The sequence below is a fragment of the Podarcis tiliguerta genome (assembly GCF_965153285.1).
Source record: "Podarcis tiliguerta genome assembly, chromosome: 8".
NCBI lineage: Eukaryota > Metazoa > Chordata > Lepidosauria > Squamata > Lacertidae > Podarcis > Podarcis tiliguerta.
Genome location: NC_139541.1, coordinates 54,988,163 through 55,016,147, shown reverse-complemented (window position 1 = coordinate 55,016,147; position 27,985 = coordinate 54,988,163). Strand labels below are relative to the sequence as shown.

Genomic DNA, 27,985 nt, shown 5'->3' with positions numbered 1-27,985 from the left:
CCGCCCCCTCCCTTCCAGTCTCGGGGCGGGGCAGAGGCCACCAGGCGGGCAAGCAGAGCGCCGAGAGCGAGGAAGCTGATGCAACGCGGAGGCAGACCCCGGCTGGCGTGTGTCAGAGAGAGAGAGGAAAGGTGAGGGAGCGGAGGGAGGGAGGGGGGCATTGGGAGCCCCCCGGCGCCCAAGGAGGGGTAGGTGGGGGGAGGGGAGATCACGAGGGATGGCGTGGAAGGCCCCGAGCCCGAGTTAGTATGTGGGACTCGCTGCCACCATATGGGCTGATGGCTTTGAAGGGTGACGACGACCCAGGGCCTGATTTTGCTGCTTCTTTTTCCATCTCCCTCCTCAGTTCTTTTTCCTTTCTTGCCGTTTCTTTCAGATTGCAACCCAGGGGTTAGGGCCTGCTAGCTGCCCTGGGAGACTTTTTTCCCCCCTTAGAGGAGAGCGGGATAAAAGCACTACTTTAAATAATAATAATAATAATTATTATTATTATTAATACCCCGCCCTCCCCAGCCAAGGCCGGGCTCAGAGCGGCTTACAAGCAATAATAAAAACAAGTTAAATGATTACAACTTAAAAACAAAACTAAAAAAATCAACATTAAAATATTGAAACATTAAAATATTAAAATGTAGCCTCATCGCAGAAGGAGAAGGAAAAGAAATAAGGAAGAAGAAAGAGGGGGAGGGAATCAAATTGGCTCCAAACCAAAGGCCAGACTCTGTCTTACAGGCCCTGCGGAAAGAAATCATTAATAGCAGTGATACTAATAAATCAGACAAATTCATGGATGAGGGTGGCAAGTGATCATGACATTTTCAGTTCTTTTAATGGTAAATCACCTTGAGACTGATTGGGATCTATCTATAGGCTTAATTGACGCTTTCTAAGAACTCTTAATAGATTCCCGAAATAGACTTACCCTTGCAGAAGCCATTCTGGTTTTTCTGGGTAATTTTATATTCAACAGTGCTTTCCACCAGTGAGCCCAAAACGGAAATTTAACTAACTGGCCTGTCATTTTCAGGATCCCCCGCCTTGTTTGTTTTTGGTTGTTGTTTTTTAAGCATACTTGATTCAAGTGGGGATCAGCAGCCTCTGCTTTGCACAGGCAATATGTAGGAATTCCTAGGGATTCTCTTTTACCAAGACCGCCCCATTAAATAAGGGGGGGGGGCATGCACAAGGAGACTTCTGGTTCAGCTGTTATGTGGTGCTTTCTGACCCCCTTCTCTTGCCTTGTGGGGACATGAAATTGTATCAGACTCTGCCAGCTTGTTTTCTTCCCCTAACCTTCTGCCATTGGGAGATGCTTACACCTGTTTTTCTTTGATTGCCTAACATGCATTTCTTTTTCCAATTTCAGCTCATAAGGGTGGGTGAGCAACTGCTGGCACAATGGGGCATGAACTGACAGCACAGGAGAAGTATCACTTGATCACCCGAAATTTGCAGGTACTTCTGTAGGAATGGTTGAAAATGAGGCTTTTAAAAAAATATTCCACATATGGGTGCAAAAGTAGTTTGAATAAGCATCAAAGGTTTGCCCCACACTGTTCTCCAAAATAAGTTTTTTATTACACCCCCCCAATTATTTTATTTTGTTATAAATACACTTAAGGATTGGGAACATTTGCTTTCTGAAATAAGCCTTCTTCCACCCCCAAATTATTTGCACTGGGAGCCTCTCCCCTATGAGATGCCCTAGCCTTGTATCTGGATGGAATTTCTCTGGGCAGAGAATTAGAAATTTCAAAACTTGAGTGCAGTTTATGTGAAAACAAAGCTTTGGGCTGGGCACAACACCAAGACTTCTAGGGGACAGTCTTCTGGTGCCTGGTGCCTCCCCATTGGCACACTAGGCATATACAAATACAAAGCTACATCTGAGTTACTACAAATTAGGAATTCTGACAGCTGGATGGGTTGGAGGACTTTTTGCTTTTGATAAAGGAGTCTGAATCCCATAGCATATCATCCAGCCATCTTTGAGTAGATCTTGATCTGCCACCATACCTTATTCCTAATCTGGATTTTTTACATTGTACCTTGTTGACTCAGACGTCTGGTAACTAAGGCTGAGCAATATCTGGTTTTCAACAGCATGATATATCACTAGCTAAACATCGCAATATACTGATATATCACAATTTCTGAAATCAGGATTTTTTGCATAGCACACACATCATGATTCATGATATATTGTCAGATCAAAAATTATAAAACCGATACCACAGTATGGACTTCAAACCAGTTTTGGACAATATATTGATATATCACCCCGCCCTACTGGTAACCTGAAAATTCTGGATGATTCATAGGTCTTCCAGCAAATCACATAAGTGCTTGTCTGTAGTAGAAGAACTGGGTTATTAATATCTTACTCCAGTCTTTGGAACATGTATGGTAATGAGGATTAGAAACCAGATGTCTTAACTGTTTCCTGTGGTTGTGGAGCTGGGTTGCTGTTTGACCTTGGTTTATTGCTTTTTCACTTGGGTTTCCACTTGTGATGGTATCTCATGAGGTTTTAATGTGTTAGCAATAGGGCTTTCCCTACAATTTGCGCTGCTACATGTCTGCTCAACCTGAGCATTAAAAGAAAGAGGAATGCAGAACACGTAATGAGGAAAGCCTGCCATTTTGTTAGGATCATCTGTAGAAGCAAGCTGTTGAGTCACACAAGACTCACTTTGTGACTACTAATTGAAAGGACAAACATGACCCAACCATACCTGCAAACTTTCCTCTACTGTAATGGATGACTCCCACATTTAAATCACTCATTGCTCAGAGCAATGCACCTGCCTCTCCTGAGAGCAAGTGATTGAATGACTGTGATACGCCCAATGTAGTGTTGGGGGCAGGATTATCTGTCCCCAGTAGAGGCTTATTGGAAGAGGCAATGTCAGAGAATAAGCCATGCCCACTCTATTAGTGGATCTTTTGGGCTCTCAGGAGACTTTAATTATTTATGTTTCATTCTCCACTTTGAGAATTGCTGATCTAGTGCTTTACCTGCCCCCTATTGTTCAATGTGATTTTATATTTTTCTACTGTGGGTGTTACAGTGGTACCTCTGGTTACATACGCCTCAGGTTACATACGCTTCAGGTTACAGACTCCGCTAACCCAGAAATAGTACCTCTGGTTAAGAACTTTGCTGCAGGATGAGAACAGAAATCGGGTGGCGGCAGCACAGCAGCAGCAGGAGGCCCCATTAGCTAAAGTGGTGCTTCAGGTTAAGAACAGTTTCAGGTTAAGAACAGACCTCCAGAACGAATTAAGTACATAACCAGAGGTACCACTGTATATTGATGTTTTGAGTTACTCTTGTTTTAATATATATCATTTATTACATTTTGCAAACCACCCTAGAATTTGATACTAAAAGGTGGAATATAAATGTTTTAAATAAAAATATATCCCCTTGCATTGCAGGGTTTTGGCTTCCCTAGCTCTCCCTTCTCACTTGCTTCTTGCTTTTCCAGCTGAGATGCTGAACACATCTCTCTTTTGCTTGCAGGAAGTTCTCGGAGAGGATAAGCTGAAGGCCATCTTGAAAGAACGGGAGGTGAAGATATACTGGGGGACAGCCACGACGGGCAAGCCTCATATAGCCTATTTTGTACCCATGACCAAAATAGCGGACTTCCTCAAGGCTGGATGTGAGGTGAGACTGGGCACTGCTTTACATTTGGTCTGTTGGCTGCTTTCAAGTAGCAATGGGGCAGTCATCCTAGTGGGGAGGATCTGCTGCCTTTCAAAGACCTCTGGAAGGTAATTTTTCCCTGAATGCCATTCATGCCTTCTCCAACCTGGCACCCAGCCAGCATGGCTGAATTATGTTGGGGTTGATGGGAGTTGTAGTCCAAAGTATCTGGACAGCTCTGGATTGGCTGATCTAGGTGTGCAGGCATTGGGTCTGAGCTCCTGTTGGTTCTCAAAGTGCATATAGAGGAAGGGTTAGGGATAAGGCCAAGGCACTCCTGCTTGATATGCCCCTTCTCTCTCAGGTGACAATTCTGTTTGCTGACCTCCATGGATACCTCGACAATATGAAGGCACCATGGGAGCTTCTGGAACTGCGCACCCAATATTATGAGAACGTGATCAAGGCAATGCTGGAGAGCATAGGTGTGCCTCTGGAAAAGCTCAAGTTCATTCGGGGGACTGACTATCAGCTCAGCAAGTAAGTTTGTTTTGAGGCAGTGTGGAGCTGCAGAACAACAAATGGGAACTTCCTTGGTCAGAGGGTTAGCACCCGTAAGAACTCCTCAGGTGGTTTTAAAGTTTTCATGGAGAAAAGTTCCTAAACCTGCTAAGGTTTAATTGGATGCCAATTGGATGATTTGGAAGGGGAGATTTGCCAGAGTCCCATAGGTGGCATAGGAGAAACTGAGGGTGCTGCACATTCTCTTTTAAAATGCCACATGTCCGCTGATTCTCTGAGCTCATCAAGAGAGGCCCCGCTGCATATCCCACCACTATGTGGTGCTTATTTGGTGCCTTCTCTGTTGTGCTAGCTAGGATTAGGAATGCCTTCCCTAGGAAATCCTCCATCTTGATATTTAACTCTAGAATGAATATTTTATTTGTCTGGCAGTCCTTTGGCCATTTTAACGTTGGGATTTGGATGTAAAGCTAAGCTTAGTATTACGTTCATCAGAATTGGGCTTCTGTGGTCTCCACTCCTTTGGCACAGCCGCAAGGTGAAGATGGAAAGCTTTTGCTTCAGTTTTCAACTAACTGCCATAGTTAAGGCTAACCACAGTCTGACTGGGTTCAGGCATAAACTGTTCAGGTTAGTTAAAACAAAATGAGATTGTGGAAGCTTCCAAAGGGCCTCTGCATACTGAGTGAATGGGCAGCAGAACGTCAAATGCAGTTCAGTGCAAACTAGAGTAAAGTGATACACATTGGGGCAAAGAAATATTCATTTCATGTATGACTCATGGGGGTCTGAACTAGCTGTGATTAGCCAGGAACTAAGACCTTGGGGCCTAGTGGATAGCTCAGAGAAGATGCCAACCCAGTGTGCAGCAGCTGTGAAAAAGGCAAATTCCATGCTAGGGATCATTATGAAGTGAACTGAAAACAAAACTGCCAATAGCATAGTGCAATTATACAAATCTACGGTGTGGCCACATTTAGAATATTGTGTGCCGTTCTCATTGCCTCACCTCATAAAGGATATTGTAGGGTTAGAAAAGTTTCAGAAAATAATCAGGGTGACTCCCCTGTGAAGAAAAGTTGTCCAAGTAAAAGGAGACAGCATAGAGACGCATAAAACTATGCATAAACGAGAGAGATGCATAGAGAGAGATTTTTTCTTTCCTGTCTCCATTGTCACCTCATCTGCACAGGGAGGGTAGAGGAGAGACGGAGACCAGATCCTATCCCAGAAGAGGCAGTCAGAGCTACCAACTTGAATAGTTTTAGGAGAGGACTGGACAGATTCATGGAGGAGAAGACTGTCAGTGACTACTAACCCTGATGGCTGTGTTCTTCCCCCACTGACAGAGGCAGCATGCCCCTGAATGCCAGTTGCTGGGAAACATACACAGTGTTGCTGTTCTCAGGTCCCTCTTCTGGGCTCCCCACTGGGGCCTCCGTCTGGCCACTGTGAGAACAGGAAGCTGGACTAGATGGGCCCCCTTCATCCCGGTCCAGCAGCCAACCTCACATTATGTCCTTAACATTACATCTGATCCACCTGCAAATAGTAAGGCTCCTAAGCTGCTTGTAGTTCTCGAAAGGGAAGGACATTTCACCACACTAGCTTCCTGCCTTTTCTATTTAGAGAATACACACTAGATGTTTACCGCCTGTCCTCTGTCGTCACCCAACATGATGCCAAGAAAGCTGGGGCAGAAGTGGTCAAGCAGGTGGAGCATCCATTGCTCAGTGGCCTCCTCTATCCAGGACTGCAGGTACCTGTTTAACGTCATCATGGAGGAGGGAAGAGATGTGGGCTTCTTTTGCTCTTGGCTACCATAGCTCAAGGGAAATGGGTGGTGCTGTGGGTTAAACCACAGAGCCTAGGGCTTGCCGATCAGAAGGTTGGCAGTTCGAATCCCCGCGACGGGGTGAGCTCCTGTTGCTCAGTCCCTGCTCCTGCCAACCTAGCAGTTTGAAAGTACGTCAAAGTGCAAGTAGATAAATAGGTAAGGCAGGAAGGTAAGTGGCATTTCCGTGCGCTGCTCTGGTTCGCCAGAAGCGGCTTAGTCATGCTGGCCACATGACCCGGTAGCTGTACGCCGGCACCCTTGGTCAATAAAGCAAGATGAGCGCTGCAACCCCAGAGTCGTTCACGACTGGACCTAACGGTCAGGGGTCCCTTTACCTACCAAAGCTCAGAATGAATATCCTCACATGCCCAAGGCCATACAGTGGTGCCTTGGTTTACGAACTTAATCCATTCCAGAAGTCCGTTCTTAAACCAAGGCATGCTTTCCCATAGCAGCAGGGGACTCAATTTAAAAATGGAACACACTCAACAGGAAGTGAAACATGTTCTGCTTCAAAGGCAAAGTTCACAAACCAAAACACCTACTTCTGGATTTGCAGCATTCTTAATCCAAGTTGTTCATAAGCTAAGCTGTTCTTAACCAAGATACCACTGCATGTGTGTTTCCATAAGTTGTGCTATTCTTCCACTTATGAAAAGGGATGGGTAGGAAGAAAGTAAAAGATCCAGTAAGTATGGATGGTTCTATTTGTGGAGACACCATGCCTCGTGAGGGTTGGGGTGCACCTGTTTGGTGGCAGGCATTTTTATGAACATAGTTCTGAAGTCTCTTGATATGTGAAGTATCAATTTGCCAAGATCAATATGCTTCAGGAACAGACTAGTGGAGGACCTAAGAGGATGCCAGATGCTTGCTTCACTCAGCCTGAAGCCTGTGGAATAAAATCCTAATCTGGGAAGTGGGTTGTGCTTGGACCAGAGGTGGAATTCTTGTTTTCTTCACAGTTTGTCTCTGGCTCCCTCAGCCACAAGAGATGCTAGTGCCCCGGGGTATCCCTGGGGCAGGAAAGAAGCAACCAGTCTGCCCAAACCAGTGGGGCCTGCAGGGAGTTATTTATGCTTGTGTGTCCCCACAGGCACTGGATGAAGAGTACCTCAAAGTCGATGCACAGTTTGGAGGAGTGGATCAGAGGAAAATCTTCACTTTTGCAGAGAAGGTGAGAAGAATGAGACACTTGCCTGGCTGCCTCTTCGGAGCGCTGTGCGATTGGTGCTGAAGGCCCCTGGATGGTTCAGCTAGCTAAACCTGTGTTCCCTTTGATCACATGCTGCACCCCCAGGGTAAGCTAGACATGGATATTTTGGGTCTTGAGGTGGAAAATGCAAAAGGCACCTCCTTTCTCTCCCTGTTTCCCCCTGGCTGGTTAACATGGGAGCAGAACCTACTAGGATATGGAAAATGTGCTGTGTAAGAATACAGTGTAAACTGCAGTCCACAGAGAAGGTATTGGGTTTCAGGGAACATCCCACTTTCCCTCCATCTTCAGCCTTTGTTTTAAATCCCTGTACGTTTGTTTCTCTCTAGTACCTCCCCTCCTTGGGCTATGCCAAGCGCATCCACCTGATGAACCCCATGGTGCCAGGACTGACAGGCAGCAAGATGAGTTCTTCAGAAGAGGTGGGTTCTTCAGCTTGACTCTTGCCCCTGGCAGCCAAATCCTACAAGGAGGAGTTCTTAAAATGTGCAGGGATGCCTTGCTGATAGTCCCCATTGGCAGGGTTCTTTTTTCTAGTCTTTGAATACTTCAGCATTACGGAAAGGAAAAAGGAAATCGGATAACACATGCGAAAGCAATATTCTACCTCTGGTAGTAAAAGATTCAATTTGAATATTAAGTAACTGGTGATCTCTTCATCATAAAGAGATCCTAAAGCATCACCTAAGTTATTTCCTACTTGGCAGTTTTGAGCATCATATTCTGGTTGGGAGCCCGGGGGTTAAGAGGGGTGGGGAGGGAGCAGCAGGCATCTGTGTTGAGGATGCCCTGCTTGAGAAAAAACTAGGAACAGGGTGGTGATACAATGACTACTGCAATCCATGCAAAATAATATCACCAAGGCAGCTATCTGTAAACAATAAACGTCCATAAAAATGACAAAAGTAGTTTCTTATCTTAAACAATAGCAGACACAGTAAATAAAGTATTCACTTGTAATATATTTGTGGTTCAGTGCTCATTTCCTCTCTTTCCAAAATATATTTTATCTTGAACAATTACAAAAGCAGTAATAAAGAGTCCTCTTGTGATATACCAGTGGTTCAGTGCTCAGACGTCATTCCGGTAATCCGATGTTTCATTGCTAAAGAGCATAGTCATCGAGCTGTCAAAATCAGTTGTAACAGAATTGCACTGAATTATCTAGTGTCAATTGAGAAAAAACTAGAACACAATATTCCAAGGTGATGTTCACGCTTCATGGTTTTTGCAAATCCGTCTTTGCCGCCTTGGTGCCTTCTGCTCTTAGATGCTTGGGACTACAATTCCCATCAGCCCCAGCCAGCACAAAGATGATGTCTGAAGCATCTGGAGGGCACCAGATTGGTGAGGTCTGTTGCGTTTATGTAAAAATGGAAAGTCTGCTGGTCAGTTAATCCAGTTAAATCCTTTAACTCAAAAGGATGTGCTCTAGCAGATAGGTGGGCTAAAAGTTGTAGCTGTGGTCCCAGGCTCTTTCCATCTCAAGATGATTCCTCCGTCTGTGAAAAACTGACTAGTCCCAGTACACTTCTGTGGCCTGCTGTGCCTGGGAGCTAATTCATGGAGCATCCCCTCCCTTCCCTCATCCAGGAGTCCAAGATTGATCTCTTGGATCGAAAGGAGGATGTGAAGAAGAAGCTCAAGAAGGCCTTTTGTGAGCCGGGGAATGTAGAGAACAACGGGGTCTTGTCCTTCATCAAGCATGTGCTCTTCCCACTCAGATCAGGTAAGTGTCTCCAAGCAGCAAAAAGGGGGAGGAGCTAGGGGATTTGATTATGGGGAGTAGCAGGCAACCTGATTGGCTGAAAGGCCAGTCTAAAGGTGAAGAGCTGGATCACATCCCTTCATCTTCCACCTGTGTCCCCTCCCTGCTTACCTGAAGCCCCAAGTATGTAGCAGAGCCTGAATATTAGGGTATGTCATTTTAGGGGGTGAAATGGGGTTGGTTTTTTTCAAATTTCTTCAATGAGGGGTCTTAAAACTATGTTCTTCGTATGAGGAATTAGAATCTACCGTATTTTTCACCCTATAGGGCACACTTTTTCCCCTTCAAAAATGAAGGGGAAATGTGTGTGCGTCCTATGGGGCGAATACAGGCTTTCGCTGAAGCCTGGAAAGCGAGAGGGGTCGGTGCGCACCGACCCCTCTCGCTCTCCAAGCTTCACGAAGCCCTGCGCAACCCTCCGGAGCCCTGCGCGAAGCCGCGCCGGGCTCCGGAGGGTTGCGCAGAACTGCCTGCACTCCGAAGCCTGGGGCGCGCTGAAGAGCGCTCCTGGGCTTTGTGCAGCTTTCTGCAAGCCTGGGGAGACCGGTGCGGCTCCCTAGGCTTGCGGATAGCAGGCTGTTCTCGGGGCTGGGGTCGGGGGAAGCTCGGGCTTCCCCCGCGCCAGCCCCGTGCCGGGGGGGGGGAAATAATTTTTTTTTCTTTATTCCCCCCCCCCCAAAAAAAAACCTAGGTGCGTCCTATGGGGCGGTGTGTCCTATGGGGCGAAAAATACGGTATTCTTTTTCGCTTGGTAAGTCTACATTTGACGATGAAGCACATAAACTGTTTTTGGAAAATCAAATTATTTTAATTTTGCCTTCTGAAAACGTCAGGTAATGCTTAATATTAATAACAGCGAGTAGATTGGCCATCATTTTTAATGATTTCTATGCAATTTTACACACATTTTACGTACCAGGCAAAACTAAATTCTATTCATTTAACCAAAATATCTTTTGAATTCCCAAGTCATGTTACAACCTTTTAGCACCCTTCCTTTTTGGAATTTGAAAGTTGAAAAATTCAGCATCCCCTGCTGGTTACGTCTGACTGTTTCGCTTCTCTAATGGGTGGGATGGAAAGGCTCCCTTTTAATCACTAAAAGGGCATTTTAGTGGCACCATGGAGGGTCTGTGTGGTGCTTGAATGCAGGCCAGTTCCTTTCCTGTGAAGGGAAGCCATAGCATCACAGAGCTGGAGGGACCCTGCATGCCAGCTGGTCCATCCCTTCCTCCATACCAGAATGTCCAAGCTAGGCAGACAGCCTCTGTCTGAAGACCTCTTGGCCAGGGAAATCCACCCATCCCTCTAGCTCTTTGGCTCCATTCTCAAAATGCTCTTTATCCTAGCATGCTACCCAAACCCTCCCCTCCTGCAACATGAGCTCTGGCTTCTGGGCAGCAACAAAGAACAAACCTTTGCCTCTGCTCTGTATGTGTGTGAGAAATACATCATAGATGTTTGAAAGGGCTGTCGCATCCCCACTCAGTCTCCTCCAGGCTAAACATGCCCAGGGTTTTTTTGCCCTTTCCTTGTAGGGCTTGTCTTCCCTGCCCATGACCATCTTCCCTGCCCCCCTAACAGCCCATACCAATTTGTTCTGCTGAACATGCATCATCCAGAACTGGAACGTACATGAGGGTGACCAGTCCATCCTGACATTCGGGGCCTCAAACCCTTTCTAGACCCACTTATACTTGGAAGTAAGTCAGCCAGACAGAGGATCCATCTACTTCACCATCAGCTCCATTGAAATACTTTTTGTGGGCATGTGCTCAAGGAAGAACAGGGATTTACCTAGCTGCTGCTAGGGGGGAGGGCAGGGAAGGGAACATGATGTCCTTGGTCTTGGCCTCCTTCGTCATCATCAGTGTGTCCCCTACAACCTGAAGGGCTTTGAAGCTTTTTAAAAAACTTTTTGAGGACCTTGGATACTAACCCCCCACACCTGCAGTGTTGTTGTGACTCCTCAAATGTACACCACTCTGTTAACGCTGATCTTCAAATCTTTCTTTTTCCCTGCTGCAGAGTTTGTGATTCTTCGAGATGAGAAGTGGGGAGGGAATAAAACTTACACCCACTACGGAGACCTCGAGAAAGACTTTGCTGACCAGGTGACACACTGGGATGCGGGTGGGGTAGGGAGGTGGTCAGCTGCCGGGGGGGGGGGGGCTCCTGGGGTCCTTGCTGTTGCTTTGCATGTGGGAAGCACCTCCTCATGGAACAGCTCTGCTGTACTTGCATGAAGGGCTTGGGCTATCCTGCCAGGCAGATTCTGAGACCTGGCAGCAGTTGTGTGTTGGTGGTGGGAGACCCCGACCTTTTGCTCTGCATGCCCACCCGGGGGGTTGCATCAGAGGCCCGTGAGGGGAAGCTGAGTCACAGGGAGGGGCTCTAGACTGACAAAGAATTGTGTTGCACCTCCCATAAAGTAACAACTCTGCAGTCGTAATGAATTCAAACCAGACATTCTCACAGAATTTGCATAGGTCGGATGTACAGAAACATTGCTGTTCTGCATAAATCAGACTCTCTGCCTCTTTTAATTTCTGTCTTACCAACTGAGCAATATGTGGAATGTTTTTCCCATGAAGCCCCATTGGCTTTCATTTTACACCACTCTCATCCATTCTGCTGGGTCCTGCCCACCAGATTGTGCTTTGGGATTTGCACCCACTGTTCGGAACGGCGCAGGGGACTGGTGGGAACCCTCTAGGGAGAGTAGGACTAACTAGGTCTCCATCTTCCTCTGTGGATGCAGGTTGTCCACCCTGGGGACTTGAAGAACTCTGTGGAGGTGGCCTTGAACAAGCTCCTTGAGCCCATCAGAGAAAAGTTCAGCAGCTCACAAATGAAGAAACTGGCCAGCTCTGCGTATCCTGATCCATCCAAAGCAAGTAAGGGCTGAAAGGCATCTGCCGTTGGTCCATCTAGTTCAGTACTGTTGACCCTGGCTGGCAGAGGTTCTCCGGGGTTTTAAGCAGGGGGCATTCCCAGCCCTCTCTGGAGGAGATGCTGCTTGGGATTGAACCTGGGATCTTCTGCATGGAAAGCAGGGGCTCCACCCCTGAGGCTCCAGAGCTTCCCACACATGCCCTGGCACTCTCTGAGACCAAGAGCCCTGCAAGTTCTTTTTGGCAGGCTGATGCAGATGCTGCTCTGCCCCCACTAGGCCCTGCCCGGGTCTGGAAGATCTGACTTGCCTCCTTCGCTGTCTGCAAAGCAAGTGGGCCTGCTAAGCGCCTCTCCTGTGGTGTGGCTTGTTCCTGGGTTCACTTCGATTGGCCAGACCCCCTTGTCTGTCTTGGTCCTTTTTGGCATATGCAAACACTGGACGTGAGTCTGAGTTCCCTCTGAAATAGACTCCTGCTCAGTTACTTGGGTCGTTTGCACCACTCGGTTTCCCATGCCTTCCCGTTGCTTTAATTCTCCTCCCCATCCCACCCTCATCTCCTCTTGCTCATGCAAGAGGATACCAGCATCTTTTTTAAAAAAATCAATTTTTATTGCAAGTTTCCCACATAAAATACAATAAAAGCCAAGCTAATCTAAAGAGAAAAGATTTTTAAAAACAAAGAATAAGAAAGAAAATAAAGAGGAAAAAGCAAATAAAAAGCCCTCTGTCACAACTGGATCCTACCCCATATTCTACCCACAAAAGAGTGAAGCCTCCCAGCTCCGACCTGGGAGCTTCCCCCTCTTCTCCCAGCCTCCCACACCAGGAAGATCCTCTCTACCCTGCTTTTCTCACAGGGCTGTCCATTTCCCATCTATCAGTCTCCTGTCCAACACCGTTTTTGAGGCCTAGTCTTTCCAGGCTGCTGCCAGTCTTTGCAACTGCAGCTCCCCTAAAAACCTCCCTTCCCTTCCCTGTCTGCAGAGCCTTCAGCGAAAGGCCCCACGAAGAACTCTGACCCGGAGGAAGTGGTGCCATCTCGGGTGGACCTTCGTGTTGGCAGAGTGCTCAGCGTAGAGAAGGTAAGCCTGCCAGAGGGCTTCCTAGAGGCAATTGGTTGGCCTCTGGGAGAGCAAGATGCAGGACTAAGCGGGCTCTTCTTGACAGAAGGGTGCTGGCATCAGGACTCTTGAGAGCACGTGCAGAGGTCTCCATCACGCTCCCTGGGCTTCTGTACTCGGCTTGGGGTGCGTGGGAGATTGCGGGGTGCCTGCAACCCTGGAGAGGGCCATTCAGCTTTTCACAAAAGGGCTGTGACGCCGCCCTTCTCCCTTCGCAGCATCCTGATGCCAACACGCTGTACGTGGAGAAGATTGATGTGGGGGAGCCTGAGCCGCGGACGGTGGTCAGTGGGCTGGTGGAGCACGTGCCCAAAGAGGAGCTGCAGGACAGGCTGGTGGTCTTGGTGTGCAACCTGAAGCCTCAGAAGATGCGGGGACTGGAGTCCCAGGCCATGCTGCTCTGCGCTTGCAGGTGTGTGCAGTGGACAGTAGGGCAGGCAGACTTTGGCTCATGCAGAGGGGGCTGCAAATGGATCAACGTTCCACTTACTGGGGGCATAAGCAGGCATTAGTTATCCCTTGGCTATGTTTTCCTGTTAGGCGAAGCAAGAGGCCGACTGAAGCCTGCTTGCCACTAACATGATTATCCTCTTCTTCCAGTGCTGGGGAGCCCTGCCAAATAGAGCCCCTGGACCCCCCGGCCGGCTCCTGCCCCGGTGAGCGGGTGTTTGTGGAGGGCTACGAAGAAGGCCAGCCTGATGAGGAGCTGAAACCCAAGAAAAAGGTCTTTGAGAAGCTGCAGGTGAGCAGGGAAGAGGCTCCTCCGAGTGGCAGATACCTCCATATTGGGCAGCTGAGCAACTGTGTGCCCTCCAGGTGTTTTGGGGACTACTACTCCTGTTGGCTCCAACCAGCATGAGGCACACTGGCTTAAAGCAAAGCCAGACATTCCTTAGTCCAGGAATCGCTCTGCAATCCTAAATCACCGCCCTTGCAGGAGGGCAGAGTTTCTGCTGCAGGGCAGGTAGAAAAGGCTTCAGAGCTGTGTGCCGTGCCTGCAGAGGGTTGTCTCGTACTATTAGGGAGCAGCACAGATTCTGCAAAAAGGGCAAGTCGACCCTGATCTTCTTAAATATGGAGAACTGAGCCTTCCAACTGGTGCAAAATCTGGGGGCTCTGATTAACCTATTCCTGCAACTTATTTTCGTAAAACAAAACGCTGGTGCCCCATTAGGCATTTTTAAACTGGAGAGAGAATCTAATACATTTTTTTAAATGTAAGAATAAAAGCAGTCCCAAGCAGTTAATGAAGGAGTGGGTGGTGTGTTGGTTAGCTTGATAATATATGGCTGTAGTGTGTGAATATTTTAGAATGAAAATAACATTTGCTCAAAAGAATCAAGGAGGTTGTCACCTCCTCCTCCTCCTCTAAGCTAGTAAGGTCTGGCTTCCCTTGTCCACCATGTTTAACTAAGGTAGACAAGCCTGTGCGAACCTGGTGCCCTCCAGTTGTTTTAAACTACAAATTCCCTCAGCTGCCTGGAACTCTTGTAGTCTGGAACATCTGAAGAGCACCAGGCCAGCCAAAGCTGATGTCAACATAGGAGGCTGTTCCTGCTACTCCTCCTATTGTATCAAACATTTGGTACATCCTACTCAGTATTGCCTATACTGGCTGACAGCAGTTTTGCTGGATTCCTGATTAGAAGTCTTTTCTGGACCTGCCAGGGATTGAACCTGGGACCTTCTGCACTGTCAAGTATTCTGCCACAAAGCTGTGGCCCCTCAGCATGACAGGACTGGAGAAATCACCCTGCCTGTTCTTTCTCTTCTCAGGCGGACTTCCAGATTTCTGAGGCTTCTGTGGCCCAGTGGAAGGGGAAGAACTTAATGACCAAACTGGGGAACCTCACCTGCAAAACTCTGAAAAGTGGCAGCATCCGCTAGCTGCCTCTGCCTCGCACTTTCAGCTTATGCGTGCCAGTTATTGCCCGACAAACATCCTCCATACTTACATTGCACTCCCAGCCATGAGATTCCAACCCAGCTGGACCTGACCCATGAAAAGATTGACATGGCTTCCATCTTTTGACATGGACAGAATGGGGAAGGGTACCTAGAAGCCGGTGGCCAGTGCAATGAGGCCCTCTCTCCAGGCACGTCTTATTTATGATGAGGAGAAAAGAGCCAATGGCCTCGTCCTTCTGACAGTGATGGAAACCTCTCCAGATGTTGTAGGAGAAAAAGGAAATGCTGCTGGCACAGATCTGCCCTCTTATGATGGGTTGGTTCACATGCCTTCCAGGATGTTTGTCATACTCTGCTTAAAACAGAAGGTCTATGATGTTGAGCTCGGACTCAGGCTGGCAAAATTTGGACAGGATCTCTTACCAGATCGGCAACGGTTAGGTCCATCTGGCATAAACACTGAATTCCAAATCATCTGTCGTTTCCCCAAATAAAATGGTCACACCATGTGGTTCCTCGTGCTTTTCTGTGGTAACAGGTGCATTCAGCCCAAGATGACTTGCTTTCTAACATGCTTGGTAACGGATCAAATAGTTCATTTTTCACAGGGAAATGGCACAAGGTGATAAATACCCCATGTAGTTGTAGTTAAACTGGTTGTTTAACTAGCAGAGGGATGGGCATGTTTTATAGCTAAGAGTCTTGTAGTACTTTAAGTCAGACTCCCCCATCCTGGTGTCTCTAGATGTTTTGGACAATTTTGATTGGGCTGATGGGTGTTGTAGGTTAGAATATCTGCAGGTTACCAGGTTGGCAAAGGCAGATAGCGTGTGTGGAGCTGGAGCAGCTGCCATAAAAAGCAAACCAGGAACACTTTTTTCCTGGTAGAAGTGTCCAAACTCAAGGCCACCTGTCTCTACCTTTTACCATTAATCTATCTGCACAAGGAGAACATTTTGTGCATGTAGGTTATAGAAGCTTATTCCATAAGAAATATTTACTATGGTAGCACTCGGAGACTTTGCTTTTATTGTGAGTGAGCCTGTACATGCTTAATGAGAGGGATTTGAGCATACCTCCCTTTGCTGTAACCGGCACACTTGCATTTTTTATGCTTATGGAGGTTTGTTCTGGACTACAACCACCATTAGCTCCAGCCGGCATGATGTGCATTCATGCACTCAGCTGCAAACTCTGTTCACTTGGGGGGGGGGGTAACATTGCTTGGACTGGAATAGGCTGCAAAGCCGCCTTCCCATCCCCAGCAGATGGAAGACAGAGAAACTTCTCCTTGATCAGGCAGGATGATCGGCAAGTGAGTTGATCACTTGCAGATGGTTGCACACACTTACTGCAGCCCCTCTGCCTCAGGCCTCTGGCAGGACGTGCTGGTTACACTAAGGTTACCAGACATTGCCATTTCCTGGGGACAGTCCCCGGATTTACAAATCAGTCCCCTGACAAAATCCATCTATTTAGTAGGAAGTTGAAAAGTGTCCCCAGATTCATTGGGGGGGGGGGGAGAATCTGGTAACCTTAGGTTAGACCTCACTTGCCCTGGCTTCTCTTGGGATTCCTCCATTGCACCCCAGCACCTTCCGCACAGACACACTCCAGACTCTTCCCTTTTTCTTGTTGGTAATAAAATCTCTCATCCTCCCACAGCAAATATATTCACACCACACCGAAAAGGTAAGAGAGACAGCAAGCAAGCAAGCAAGCTTTAATTTATCTTTACAAAGACAGTCTTTAAAAATGTATTTCACCATCTTTCCCCCCCTCTCATCCCTTTCTCAAAGGTAGCTCCCTCCCCCACTCCTGTTTTACAATCATGAGGGAAAAAATCAAAAGCAAATGACCCAAGATTTTCTTCTTCTTCTTCAAAAGTCTATATAAATCAGTTGTCTAATGTTCCTAAAGAATAGAAAACAAAGGCATTGAGGGTGGGGGACAAATTCAGGTGCTTGGTGTCATTTCTAAATGCTGTGCCCAGACCCACTGGGGCACCCCCACCCCCACCAAACTCCTCTTCTGATTTGTCTGTTCTCCTGCCTTCAAAGTGCTGTGTTGGCTCTTGGCAGAACAATCTGGGAGGAGGCTGCAGCCTTGGGGTAAGAGTAACTTGAGGTTCAGAGGGAAATTACGATATTCCCACCCCCACCCCCCGCTTGAGGGGTGAGAAGGAAAGCCTCTTAGCTAGGCGTGAGCTCCTGACAGCTGATGTAGCCTGGAGAAGGTGTTCAGGGGAGGGGGGGGGTCTCCAGCAGAGGAAAAGAGCGCTTCCTGGGAGAGGCTCACTGCTGGGGTTTATAACATCAGGCACACATGGTCGTAAGTACAGCACCAGGAAAAGGAGGCAGGTTGGTGGGGGCAGGAGCGGGGGGGGGGGGGTCGGTATGGTGGCAACACACAGCTGAGTCTCCCAGTCAGCGTGCCACCTTGCCACCTAATAATGGCCCTAGGCTGGGGGGGGGGAGGCAAAATGAATGAACAGCCACAAGTTTGGGGTACCTAAAAACCATCACCTGCCATCACATTTCGGAGCAGGGCTTTTCAAACGCAGGCAACTACTTCAGACCATGTTGCCTGGTCAGCTCAGTGCTCTATTCCAGCCCTTTCCTAACTTACATTCTGGGTGTTTTGGATCACAATTCCCAGCAGCAGAAGCAGCTGCTCTGGCAGGGGCTGGTGGGAGTTGCCATTCCTGAACATCTGGAAGGCAGCAACTTGGCAAAGATGGCTCAGTCTATCCTGGCCAGCAGCAACCATCCAACGCCCTTTTGCCATCAAAGATTATGCGCACTTAGTCACCCTACAAACACTTTGAATGAATTATTGTGTTCCTCAGAGGTTTAGCAGTCACCCTGGGATGCCCAGCCCTTCTTGGTAGCTTCATGTAGCAACTGGGGGTAGAGGGGTTCTTCCCTGCCCCTTGCACCGCTTGCAGAGTTTGCACCTTTCCGTTGCCAACATCAGGGCAACGTGCCACCGACGACGAGAGGGGGGCAACCATATCCACTTCAACACACTATTTCCCTGCAGCAGGAGGTGTGCCCTGGGTGAAGCTGGACTTCTAGCAAGGGATGCACACGCACACATACCCCTGACCCAGGCTGGCTTTCAAAGCTGCCTTAATACTTACCTGATGACCTCCTGCCATCCCTTCCCCTCCAGGAAGTTTCAAATTCACCAAAGAAAATGATACTGCCAAAGCCAGAATCACACCACATCCACCATGCTGTGGTGGAGGAGAGCTTTGCTTGCCGAATGGAAGAGCCTTTGCCCACCCCACCCCACCCCGAATCACCCATTCAATCCCCTTGCTCCAAGGTAGGATGCTCTAGGCCTGGAATGTTTTGCTGCAAAATGCCCCGGACCTTTAGCGTTTTGGCAGTGAAGAGCTAAGCTCCAAGGGGCTCTGGCTGCCCCTCCCACCAAGTCTCCCCCCACCCCAGCTGTTTGCTAAAGGCACCAACCAGCTAGACCAGCACACACCTCTTGCACATGCCCTGCTAGGCAGTTCAGGTCTTGTGAGCCTCTCAAAAGGTTTTTCGTACCTAGACCCTCAAGGAGACGACCCGCCCTTGGGGGACAGTTCTAGGCACAAAGAAGGTAGCATAAGTGGTGTCTGAGAAAGGAGAAAGAGTAGAACAATTATGTGTCCCTATTTGTGCTATGGTGGAATTATACTAGGTCCCCTCCTAGCTGTCTCCCACAGAAAGGGTGCAGCTCACCCTCCACCCAGAATCAGCTGTTGCCTGATAGGGACCAGTTTGCACCAAGGAACCCTACCTGGGCTAGCCAGGTACATCGCCACATGGCCCGCCACTAGAACAGCAAGGCAAACTTGCAGGGTCCCTTCAGTGCAAGCTCTTCGCAGGAGCACACAGGAGAGAAGCAGAAAGGATCTGGGCCCCAGCAGCATTTGGGAAGCCTACACAGCTCTCCATAAGCAGCCGTCCTTGCAGTCTCCAGCCTCGTTTTGAGAAAGTGCTTGTTTTGTACAATTCCAGGGGTGCAAAAGCAGGCGATGCTCCCAACCCCACCACAAAGAGAAAAGAAGGGATGGGGCTCTTCTGGGGGACACACACACTCACAGCCCAGGTTGGTTCGACTCTGCCAGCTTCTCCTTGGGGTGGGGCAGGGGGAGCAGGAAGCGCAAACCGTCCTCATTGTCCATTGTTCTTAAAAGCCATTTTCCTTATGCACCAAAAAAAACAACCACCCCACAATGGGAAAAGTAAAACCCCAGCTGAGAAAAGCTGCCCCATTGAGGGAGGAGGCGGCAGCAAGGAAGGGTGTTGTGCTACTTTTGTCTCTGTATGTAAAATAAAGCCGTATTACTGAAGAAAAAGTGAAACTAACACAATTTTTGCATAAATATCAAGGCCATCAGAGGCTAAGGCTGTTTTGTCTTCCTTTTCGTCGCATCCAGGACCTCCTCTGGCCTGCTCAGGTCCCTGAGATTTTTTTTCCTTTCTGTGTATGTTAATTATTTTCAATTCCTGTATTTCAGGGGCAACCACGCTGCAGGGTCTCCCTTCAGGCCATCTCCTCCTGTAAATCTGCAAGAGGAAAAGCAGAGGCAATGGGCTTCAGAGCTGGAATCAGCGCCTTGCGACGGGACTGCACCTCCCCTCCCAAGCCTACAACCCTCCCTCAACCTCAGTTAATCAGCTGTGGAGAAAGGAAGCAAGAGAGCTATGTAGAATCCACACCAGAGACAAAAACTTAAAAGCTCTCTGCCTTGTTTGGGGGTGGGGGTAAATGCTACCAGGTGTGTCGTTTTACGTATATGCACCACCACCACCCCCCCAAGAACATAACCCCTGTGCAAGATGGAATTGTACTATATTTTAAGAAGAATTACAAACAGCAGTAATGCTGCACTTACATCACTGGGAAACTGTAAAACAAAATACATAATTAGATTTTTAAAAAATTCTCCAGCATAGCATTCTTTTTCCTATTACTAGGAGCCCCCAGGCAGGGCATGATGGCAACCCACCCCCTCCTGTTCTTGCCCAGGGAGAATCTGGAGACATAGTCAACATGACTGGCAGAAAAAGGGCAAGAAATCAGGGCCTGCATTGGTCAAACGGTGTGAGTTTAAAGCACCGTGGTCAGTCAATAACAGTTGCCCAACAACTCCCAGGACAGACCTTCCAATATCAAGTGTGTTGCCACAGCTGAATCGGGACCACTCCATCCCCACCCTGCTCAGCCCCTTACCTTGTGCTGGGGGGCTCTGTAGTGGTGTTGCAGGCCCTGCTGGGGGGCTGTCACTGCTATCCCCAAGGAGAGCGGCCTGGTGACCAGACCCCTCACTCTTAGTCCTGTCCCCAGCCACTGGCAGGGTGGAGCTCAACTCCTCAGCTCCTGCTGGCTTGGGGCTCCGGGGAGACGGCAGCTGGCCTGGCCCTAGCGAGGGCTTCCTGGCTATGGGCGGAGGGATCTTCCGGGCCTGGGGCTTTCCTGAGCCCTGCTGGGGGAGTCCCAGGGCTGCCGTGGACCGCTGACCAGAGACGTTCATCAGTTCCGCAACCAGGTTCTTTTTCAGGTTGGCCTGGGCCTCTGGGGAGGCCGAGGTGTCGATGACCAGCTTCTTGGGGCTCTTGGCGAAGATGAAGCTGGCCGTCGAAGCTGGGGACTTGTGGTGGGGGGACACTTGGTCCTCTTTCGCCTCGCCGGCGGGAGCAGCTGGTGCGGTGGGGAAAGCCGGCAGTGTGAGCCGGTGGCCAGCCTTCCTCTCAGCCCCTCTGAGGCCTGGCGCATCTCTGGAAGACAGCGTGGAGGCCTTCAGGCGCACGGCATCGTGCAGGGGGTTTGAAGATGGACCGCTGTCCTTCGGGGCCCTCAAGGAGAGCGACTTGCGGACAGGCTTCTGTGGGGCAGGCTGCCCCAGCTTCCCACTGACCCCAGTGCTCGGCCCGTTCTGCTCCGCCACGGGGTTGGCTGCCGCTGGGCTCGCAGCAGGGGCGTGGGTGTCCATGTGGACCGAGCGCAGGCGGACCATCTGCAGCAGGGAAGGGGTCACAATGGGGAGGCTGGCGTCCTCCTTTGGCGTGGAGTTGCTCTTGCTGCGAGATGCCGGCTCTTTCTTGAGGTCGGGGTGGGCGCTGGCGGCAGGCTTCTTAAGGCTGGGCTGGGCTTGGAGGCTGGAGGTTGTTGCCGCCGGGCCAGTGGGCTTCCAGTGGAGGGAGGTTTCTCCTGCCACGGGGAACTTAGGAGGTGGTGGCGGCTCTGCTTGAGGAGCTGGCAGTGGTGCGGCGTCCGGCGCCCCCTGCTGCTGGATCTTGGAGGACACTCTTGTGGAGAAGGAGGGCGAAGAGGCCAGCGCTTGGCCCTCCTCCGCAAGGGCTGCTCTTTGGTCGGCCGACTGCTCCTTCTCTGTAGGAGCTGCCACAGTGACTTGAAGGGAGGGTGTCCCCACAGCCTGCAGCTGGGGCTCTGGCAGGGGCGGCACAAAGTAGGCCTCGTCCGGGGGAGGAAAGTCGGCCATGGAGAGGTCATGGGCGTTGGGCACGGGTGGGGGCGGAGGGGGCCACAGAGGATCCACAGGAGCATCCGGCACGGTCTCAGAAGGTGTAGGGGCAGCTGGGGCAGCTGGGGCCTCCGGAATGGCACTGGCCTTCTTTGCTGGGGGTGGTGGCGGGTGGTAGGCTGGAGGGGGCGATGGAGGAGGCGACCCGTGACTAGCTTTCGTGAGGAGAGCGGGCTGCTGGTGAGGTTGGCCCGCGGGGGCTGGGGCACTGGCAGGTTTGGGTTCCACCAGTTGGCCCTGGGTGGGTGGAGGGGAGAAGGGAGCTGGCACCTTGGGGTGAGGAGGGATAAGGAACCTGTCCATTTTATTCAGAGTGGGGGCAGCGTTGGCAGAGGCTCCTGCTGAAGGCGGGGCCGTCCCTTCCACAGCGGCTGGATCCGAGGCAGAGGAGGACAAGGATGTCAGGGAGGAGGAGACGGAGGGCCCCGGGGATTGCAGGGAGCAGACTCGCTCCGGCTTCTTTGGTTGGGGCCTCTTCTTCCCGGAGGGCGAGGCGTGGGCCACGAGGCCCTTGGTGTGGAGGGTGGGCGTGCCACTCTGACTCGAGTACCCACTGGAGGGCGACATCGTGCGGCCAAAGTGGTCGGGGGAGCTGTGCTTCGAGGGGACTTCCGACGTCTCATCCACTTGCCCCTCCTCTCGGATGGTCGGGCTCCGGTGAGAGACGTTGGGAGAGCAGGCCAGGCTGTCAGAACGGAGGCTGCTGGTCTCGCTCTGCGAGGAGGGGGAGAACACTTCGTCATCCCCAGTTAGGCTGGGGCTCCCTAGCCGCCCCGCAGCCCACGCCTCGCTGCCTTCCCGTGGGGGCCTGCGCTCTGGCATGGGGGGCAGGCCCATCGCTCTGGGTGCCCCCTCAGCCTCCAGCTGCTGAGCCTTCTTGTGCAGGGAGTACGTCCTGCGCGGGGGTGCGGGGGCTCTCTTCATCTTCCTGAGGGAGACGCTGCGGGTGGAGGAACGGTCGCTCCGCACGCTCATGCTGTCTGAGCCCTCCGCTGCACTGCCGGTGCTGTAGGCAGGGGAGGCCCGCCCGCTGCTTCCGGGGGGCCGCACCCCAAGGAGGTGGGGGGAGGCAGGGGCGGCCTTGCCGCCGTGGCAGTTTGAGCTGGTGCCGCTCATGGAGCTGAAGGTACTGAGCTGGTCCAAGTCGGGCCTAGCCGCCCCCCGTGCCTGCCCTTCGGGCCTGGCCTCGCCTTTCCTGCTGTCGGTGCCCCCGTGTGAGGAGATGGTGGAGGTGTTCGAAACGATGGTTTCTGTGGACTGGGAATGGCTCCAGTTGTCACTGGAGGAGGAGTGCTCGCGGCTGCGGGGGCCAGAAGGGAAGCGTCCCACCGAGCGCACAGAAGCTGGGCTGGCAGTCGAGAGGCTGCAGCGGCTCAGCGTGCGCACCTTGTTACGCGAGAGGGCGATGACGTCCACCATGGGGGGCATGACGGCGTTGGGGATGATCTTCGACAGGTAGGTGCCCTGCGGAGAGATGGACATGACGGGGCCCAGCAGCTCGGGGGAGCCTGGCTGGGTGGTCATCCAGGGCACAGCCAGAGACTTGGGCCTGGCCAAGGGGGACAGCTTCGCCGCCGTCTTGCGCCCCAGGAGTGAGTCGTCGTAGTAGACGCAGTTGATGTGGCGCTGGAGGGAGGTGTCGGCCTCCAGGGCCTGCAGGGCCTGCAGGGAGACGCGGGCACCGCCCTTGGGGATGGCGGTGGGCCGTAGTTTCCCATCAACGGTGGGGATGTGGATGGCATTGCCGTGGACCTCACCACCATTCGAGAGGGCCGGAGAGGTCGCATCAGGTCGGACAGCAATGCTGCCCGGCCGTTTCTTCGCCTCATATCCGTTGCTCAGGCCTGAAGCAGATAACACAAAGGAGATAAGGAATGAGGGGCCAGTGGGGAAAAACTATATAGCGCAAGCAGAAGAAATGAACTTCAGTGCTCTCAAGTCCCATAAATGCTTCTCAGTCACCTTATTGGGTAACTGATAAGATGGAGAAGGAAGTCCCAGCGGTTGGACACCAAAACTGCATGCTGAAGCTCCTGGGTCCCACCAGCCAGGAGAAGAGAATGGGAGGAAAAGGAAGGGTCTGTCCTGGAGCTGGAAGGGTCCCAGCACCAAGTGAGCCATCAGCTCAGTGGATGACCAGGAACATGACAACTCCCTCTCAACTTCCAGTCTCCACCTTGCAAAATATAGCATGGTGGCCTCTTATGCGCAGTTAACGTGTGTCATTTAAACCTTGCACAGTTGAAGGCAGGCCGGTTCAAAATGCACATGTTAAATGCATGCAATGCAGAGAGCTTAAAAGCTCTATTGTGCCTCATTTTCACAGCGCAGGAAGGGCTTTTAAGCTCTCAGCCTTGCTTGGAAGTCAAGGCCTGCTCAGCGCACAGGCTCTGGAAGGGATGCTGACACACACAGGAGCAGTTCCAAGTGTTTTGAGCATACACATTTTCAGAACCCTTGGAAGCAAACCCCCGCAGTTACTAACTCACATAGTTGTGCTGCTGAGGTTTAATATTTTAACTCATTTTGCATGTTAAGAGTACAAAGCATATGCTTTGCATATATTTAACCAGACATCTGTGTTTCTCGTTAGACTTCTGCCCCAAAACAGCATCCAGCTTCCCGAGTCTCTCCCTGCTCCCACATCTCATCCCACCTCAAGTGTGCACAAATCACTTTTCCACACCCAGCCAAGCCTAACAATCCACAAGTTTGGCCAAAGCAGTTTCCCAGCTTACACCACCAGACTCAAGTGTGCACTCAAGTCCATGCATACTTATCCAGTTTCCATCAGTCACCCTGATTGCAGTTTTTCCACTTTTCAAATTCAGATTTTGCAGAGCAAAGGCAGATTCCCCCCCCCCCCCGCCAAACTGTTTTTTACATTTTAAGTTGCCAAGCTGACTGGGCTTACCCAGCTCTTTCTGCACATGTTGAGGGAGACCCAGAACAGTTGTCCTCCGCTCTTTCTTCCTCTTCTCGCCCTTTGCTGAGGATTTGGGGAACGAATCATGTGGCCGAAAGGTGGAGCCTAAAATGGAGGGGGAGAATGAATTAAAGGAAGCAAAAGAGACCTTATATCCAACCCTGCATGCTCTGTCAAATGGCTCACGTCTGCCAATGTGGAGGGCCTTAATGTGCAAAGTTTCTCATCTCTGCTTGTTCCCAACACAGGCATATTTCACAGCTCATGCATTTGACCCTTCCTTCAAGCAGACCCTCTGAGATTTTGCAGGGGTAGTGGTGGTCTCTGGAAAAAACAGCTGCAGTTTCCCTCCCTGCACCAAGCCCAGCCCCTGAACCCTTTGGGTCAGCAAGCAGCCCCCCTTCCTCCAGCCCCAAGGCTTCTGGTGGTAGTACCTTTCCTCTGGATCATCTCTGAGCGGACCGAGAGGGCATCCTCGGAGGTGCTTTCCGTGGCACATGATGGGGTCTGACTCCGGATCGAGAGGTCGTCACCCTCTGTGGATGAGCGGGAAGACTGCATGCCGAGAGGGGAGGAAACGAAGGCAAGAGGGTGAATTTCCCACCAAGTCCTATTCACCCATAGAAGGTCCCCCCCTTGGAGCCCAGAGATGGGTCTCACAGGCATGGACATCCAACCTACCCAGGATCCTTCCAAGGGCAAGGAGGCGGCAGCCCCCAAGAGTCTGCCTGCTGTGCCCCACTCTTGCCTCCGTAAAAAAACAGAAGCATTAATTGCTCAGTCAGTAAAGCATGAGACTCTTATAATCTCAGTGCTGTGGGTTCAAGCCCCACATTGGGCAAAAGATTCCTGCATTGCAGGGAGTTGGACCAGATGACCCTTGATGGTCTCTTACAACTCTACAGTTCTCTGATTCTATGAAATGAGCGAGGGAGCAAGTTGCAGACAGGACCGTCCTTCCTGTCCGCCAGGTGGCGCTGCTTGACAGAAGCCAAGCCATTGGGCTGGCCTTGGCATTGCTTTCAAGGGCACAAACTCCTTTCTGATTAAAGGACCATGAAATCAGTGTAAAAGGGCACATCAGAAGTTGCCTTGGTTTTGCTCATTTGTAAAAACAGTTGGTGAAGCTCCAACCGCAGGCATGCTCTCCGACAATGACAAGGCCTGGGTGCTTGTTTCCCACTTAAGCCAGTATTCCTCAGCTATATGATCAGGACATCGTAAGCCCTGCCATTCCATGTAAACAAATGATGTGGCACGGGGCGCAGCATGACGCTAAGAGTCTCAAGTGCCCTTTTTAAAGTTTCTAGGCCTTGTGGCTGTGTGGAAATGCTTGGCAGTGCTCTGGAAAGCCTGCTGAAATCTCAAAAGCCAGAGGAATGGGGGCTGAGCACAATGGGGGACTTCAGAGCCCTGCAGAACCCAAGAGGAGCAGATGCAACCGGATGCACATTTGCTTCCCTTACATACTTCATGCAGATTGCAGAATTTGGTTTGTTTGTTTGTTTTACTGTCAGGTTACAGAATTTCAATTTAGCACCAGCTGTTCGCTTGAACACTGAAGTGGCCAGAACATGCAGGAGATTGTTTGCTGCTTCAAATTCCTTTGCACAACCAAATATATTTTTGAGAAGAAAAGGGGATATTCCAATATGGTTTGCCAATCAGCCAGAGCACTGTTTCTTTTTTTAAAAAAAAGAAAGAAAAAGATTTAAAGCTTTTGCTAATTAATAATCACAGATTTGGTACTGCTGTGTGCAACACAGAGAGAGGTGTTTCTCACCCATTCTGCATAACCTTAAACATGAGGAAGAAAGAGGTCAGAAGAGTCTTCTCTGCTGAAGTCTGGCTTCCTCTTTCTGACCTGTCTGGTTTTATTATTCCCTGAACTCCAAAAAGGCTACATGAGCAAGAAGCAAACACTCCTTCAGGAAGGGTCATCTGCGAGGAAAGGAGAGCTGAAGTGGCTGCAGGGCGAAGGCAGGATTTGTGGGAATCAGCAGCTAGGAAGAGGGAAGTGCAGCTGCAGGGAAGTGCGGTGCAAAGTCCACTAGGTTGCAGCCAAGATAAACAGAAGAGAAGAGGCCAGCTTTCACCCCACCCGAGTTCAGTGCTGGTGGAGGCTCCGCATTTGCTGGCTCCTTCCACAAGAAGACCTTCCCGAGCCCTCCCAGGTCCCACTCCTGTGTCCATCAGCTGCCAGACTCCCTCATGTACCTTTGGGCAATTTCAAGAAGGCACAAGATCAGCTCTTGATCTCATATTGTGCAAAATCAGGATCATTTTATAAAGAGGAAACAGCGGCTGGAGGGACACAGCACAAATGCTTTTCTGTTTGCAGCGGAGGGAAGAGGCGTATGGGAAAACAACCCCAAGGCTTCCTGGGTATCTTATCCTCAGGGCGGCAGGTGTGGTGGTGAAGACGCTGCAAGTTAGCACAACACAGGCCAATGGAAAATACACAACGGCACTGCAAGGGTGTGACACGCACGTGGGGGTTGTGGAGGAAAGGGGGCAACACAAGCTGCTGCCTGACACGCAACCGGCTTACCTGGATGCTGCTGGTGTCGCTGTGGTCCCAGACCCTCTTGCTCTGCTTGTGTTTCTCTGAAAGACAACAGCAGAAAAAACATCGTCTGCCAGCCCGGGGAGGGCTGGAGGCCACTAAGCGCTGATCCAGAGTGCCGGCAGCCGAGAGCAGAGAAGAGAAGACAGGAAGGAATAGTCTCCCACCTGTTTGCCTCTCCTGCTGCCCTGGGAGGGAAGGGGCTTCTCAAGCACCCTCCTGGAGATCCTGCTCATGACCCAGCCTCAGAGGAAGAGAGCAGGCAGCCGCTCTCCCTGGCAGGCAGGCCACTGGCCTCACAGGCACTGGACTCTGCTCCGAGACGGCAACCTGCCCATCCGGCACTGCGCAGCTGCAACCGCCTTTCCATGCTTGGCAGGTGCTGTTTGATCTCCGGCGTGGGCAGAACCACAATCAGGGGCAGAGGGAGGAACCCCACCCAGTAGTATAAGGAGGCAGATTGGACTCCTCACAGCCACAGTTCTAAACATGATGTACCATGCCTGGAGCAGAGGGACCTCTTCCCATTGACTCAGGTGTGCTCATGGAGGGTGCAGTTCTTCAGCAGTTACGGAAATCGGAAATGTACTTTGCATGTACACAGAGGTGGTTGCTTTTTTGGTGGCAAATTCCAAGCCTAAGCCCAGACCCTATAAATCAGCTCAAGGCACAAAGCTTGATTCAGATTCAGCTGGGACAGGATGATGATCCATTTTGAGAAGCCCACACAAAGCTATTCTGCACCACTCAAACTTTCAAGTTACACATTAGGCCAAATGATTGCTAGTTTGTATTTAATTAAAAAAGGAGGAAGTAATCTTGTATTCCACCCCACAACACAAACACAAACTCACAAACACACACACACACACACACACACACAGCCTGTGGTAGAGTTCTGTGCATGGTCAATATCGAGGGATGATGGGATTTGTAGTCTAGCAACACCTAGTGGCCACTACATCGGTGACCCTGCTCGATAGTTTGCATGCTGCATTTTGAGCCAGGCACAATTTTAACTGTCTCTGC

At 50.5% G+C, this 27,985-nt stretch overlaps 2 protein-coding genes across 4 annotated transcripts in view; one reads left to right on the top strand and one right to left on the bottom strand.

The window, feature by feature from the left end:
- Nucleotides 1–21: 21 nt before the first annotated feature.
- Nucleotides 22–15,431, top strand: YARS1 (tyrosyl-tRNA synthetase 1). Its single transcript, XM_083453019.1, has 14 exons — nucleotides 22–131; nucleotides 1,367–1,455; nucleotides 3,527–3,673; nucleotides 4,017–4,192; nucleotides 5,804–5,933; nucleotides 7,108–7,188; nucleotides 7,557–7,649; nucleotides 8,821–8,956; nucleotides 11,024–11,109; nucleotides 11,757–11,892; nucleotides 12,876–12,973; nucleotides 13,231–13,424; nucleotides 13,613–13,754; nucleotides 14,789–15,431. Exons 2-14 carry the CDS (start codon nucleotides 1,399–1,401, stop codon nucleotides 14,897–14,899), a joined length of 1,587 nt encoding a protein of 528 aa, XP_083309145.1. The 5' UTR covers nucleotides 22–131; nucleotides 1,367–1,398; the 3' UTR covers nucleotides 14,900–15,431.
- Nucleotides 15,432–16,613: 1,182 nt separating this feature from the next.
- The window catches only part of NHSL3 (NHS like 3), a 72,377-nt gene continuing 61,005 nt past the window's right edge, over nucleotides 16,614–27,985 (bottom strand). For all 3 annotated transcript variants that reach the window (XM_083453016.1, XM_083453017.1, XM_083453018.1), the window contains exons 3-7: nucleotides 26,942–26,997; nucleotides 24,825–24,945; nucleotides 24,379–24,495; nucleotides 20,153–23,308; nucleotides 16,614–19,485 (exon numbers count right to left, since the gene is read on the bottom strand). In XM_083453016.1, the coding sequence (XP_083309142.1) occupies nucleotides 19,463–19,485; nucleotides 20,153–23,308; nucleotides 24,379–24,495; nucleotides 24,825–24,945; nucleotides 26,942–26,997 (3,473 nt within the window). In that variant the 3' untranslated portion in view covers nucleotides 16,614–19,462. The remainder of the gene's footprint in view (nucleotides 19,486–20,152; nucleotides 23,309–24,378; nucleotides 24,496–24,824; nucleotides 24,946–26,941; nucleotides 26,998–27,985) is intronic.

What these genes read in the sequence shown, in the direction of transcription:
- YARS1 (XM_083453019.1), top strand. Translation starts at nt 1,399, where the DNA reads ATGGGGCATGAACTGACAGCACAGGAGAAGTATCACTTGATCACCCGA. An exon ending in TGATCACCCGAAATTTGCAG is followed by an intron (nt 1,456 to 3,526) that starts GTACTTCTGTAG and finishes TTTTGCTTGCAG; the next exon opens with GAAGTTCTCGGAGAGGATAA. An exon ending in TCCTCTATCCAGGACTGCAG is followed by an intron (nt 5,934 to 7,107) that starts GTACCTGTTTAA and finishes GTGTCCCCACAG; the next exon opens with GCACTGGATGAAGAGTACCT.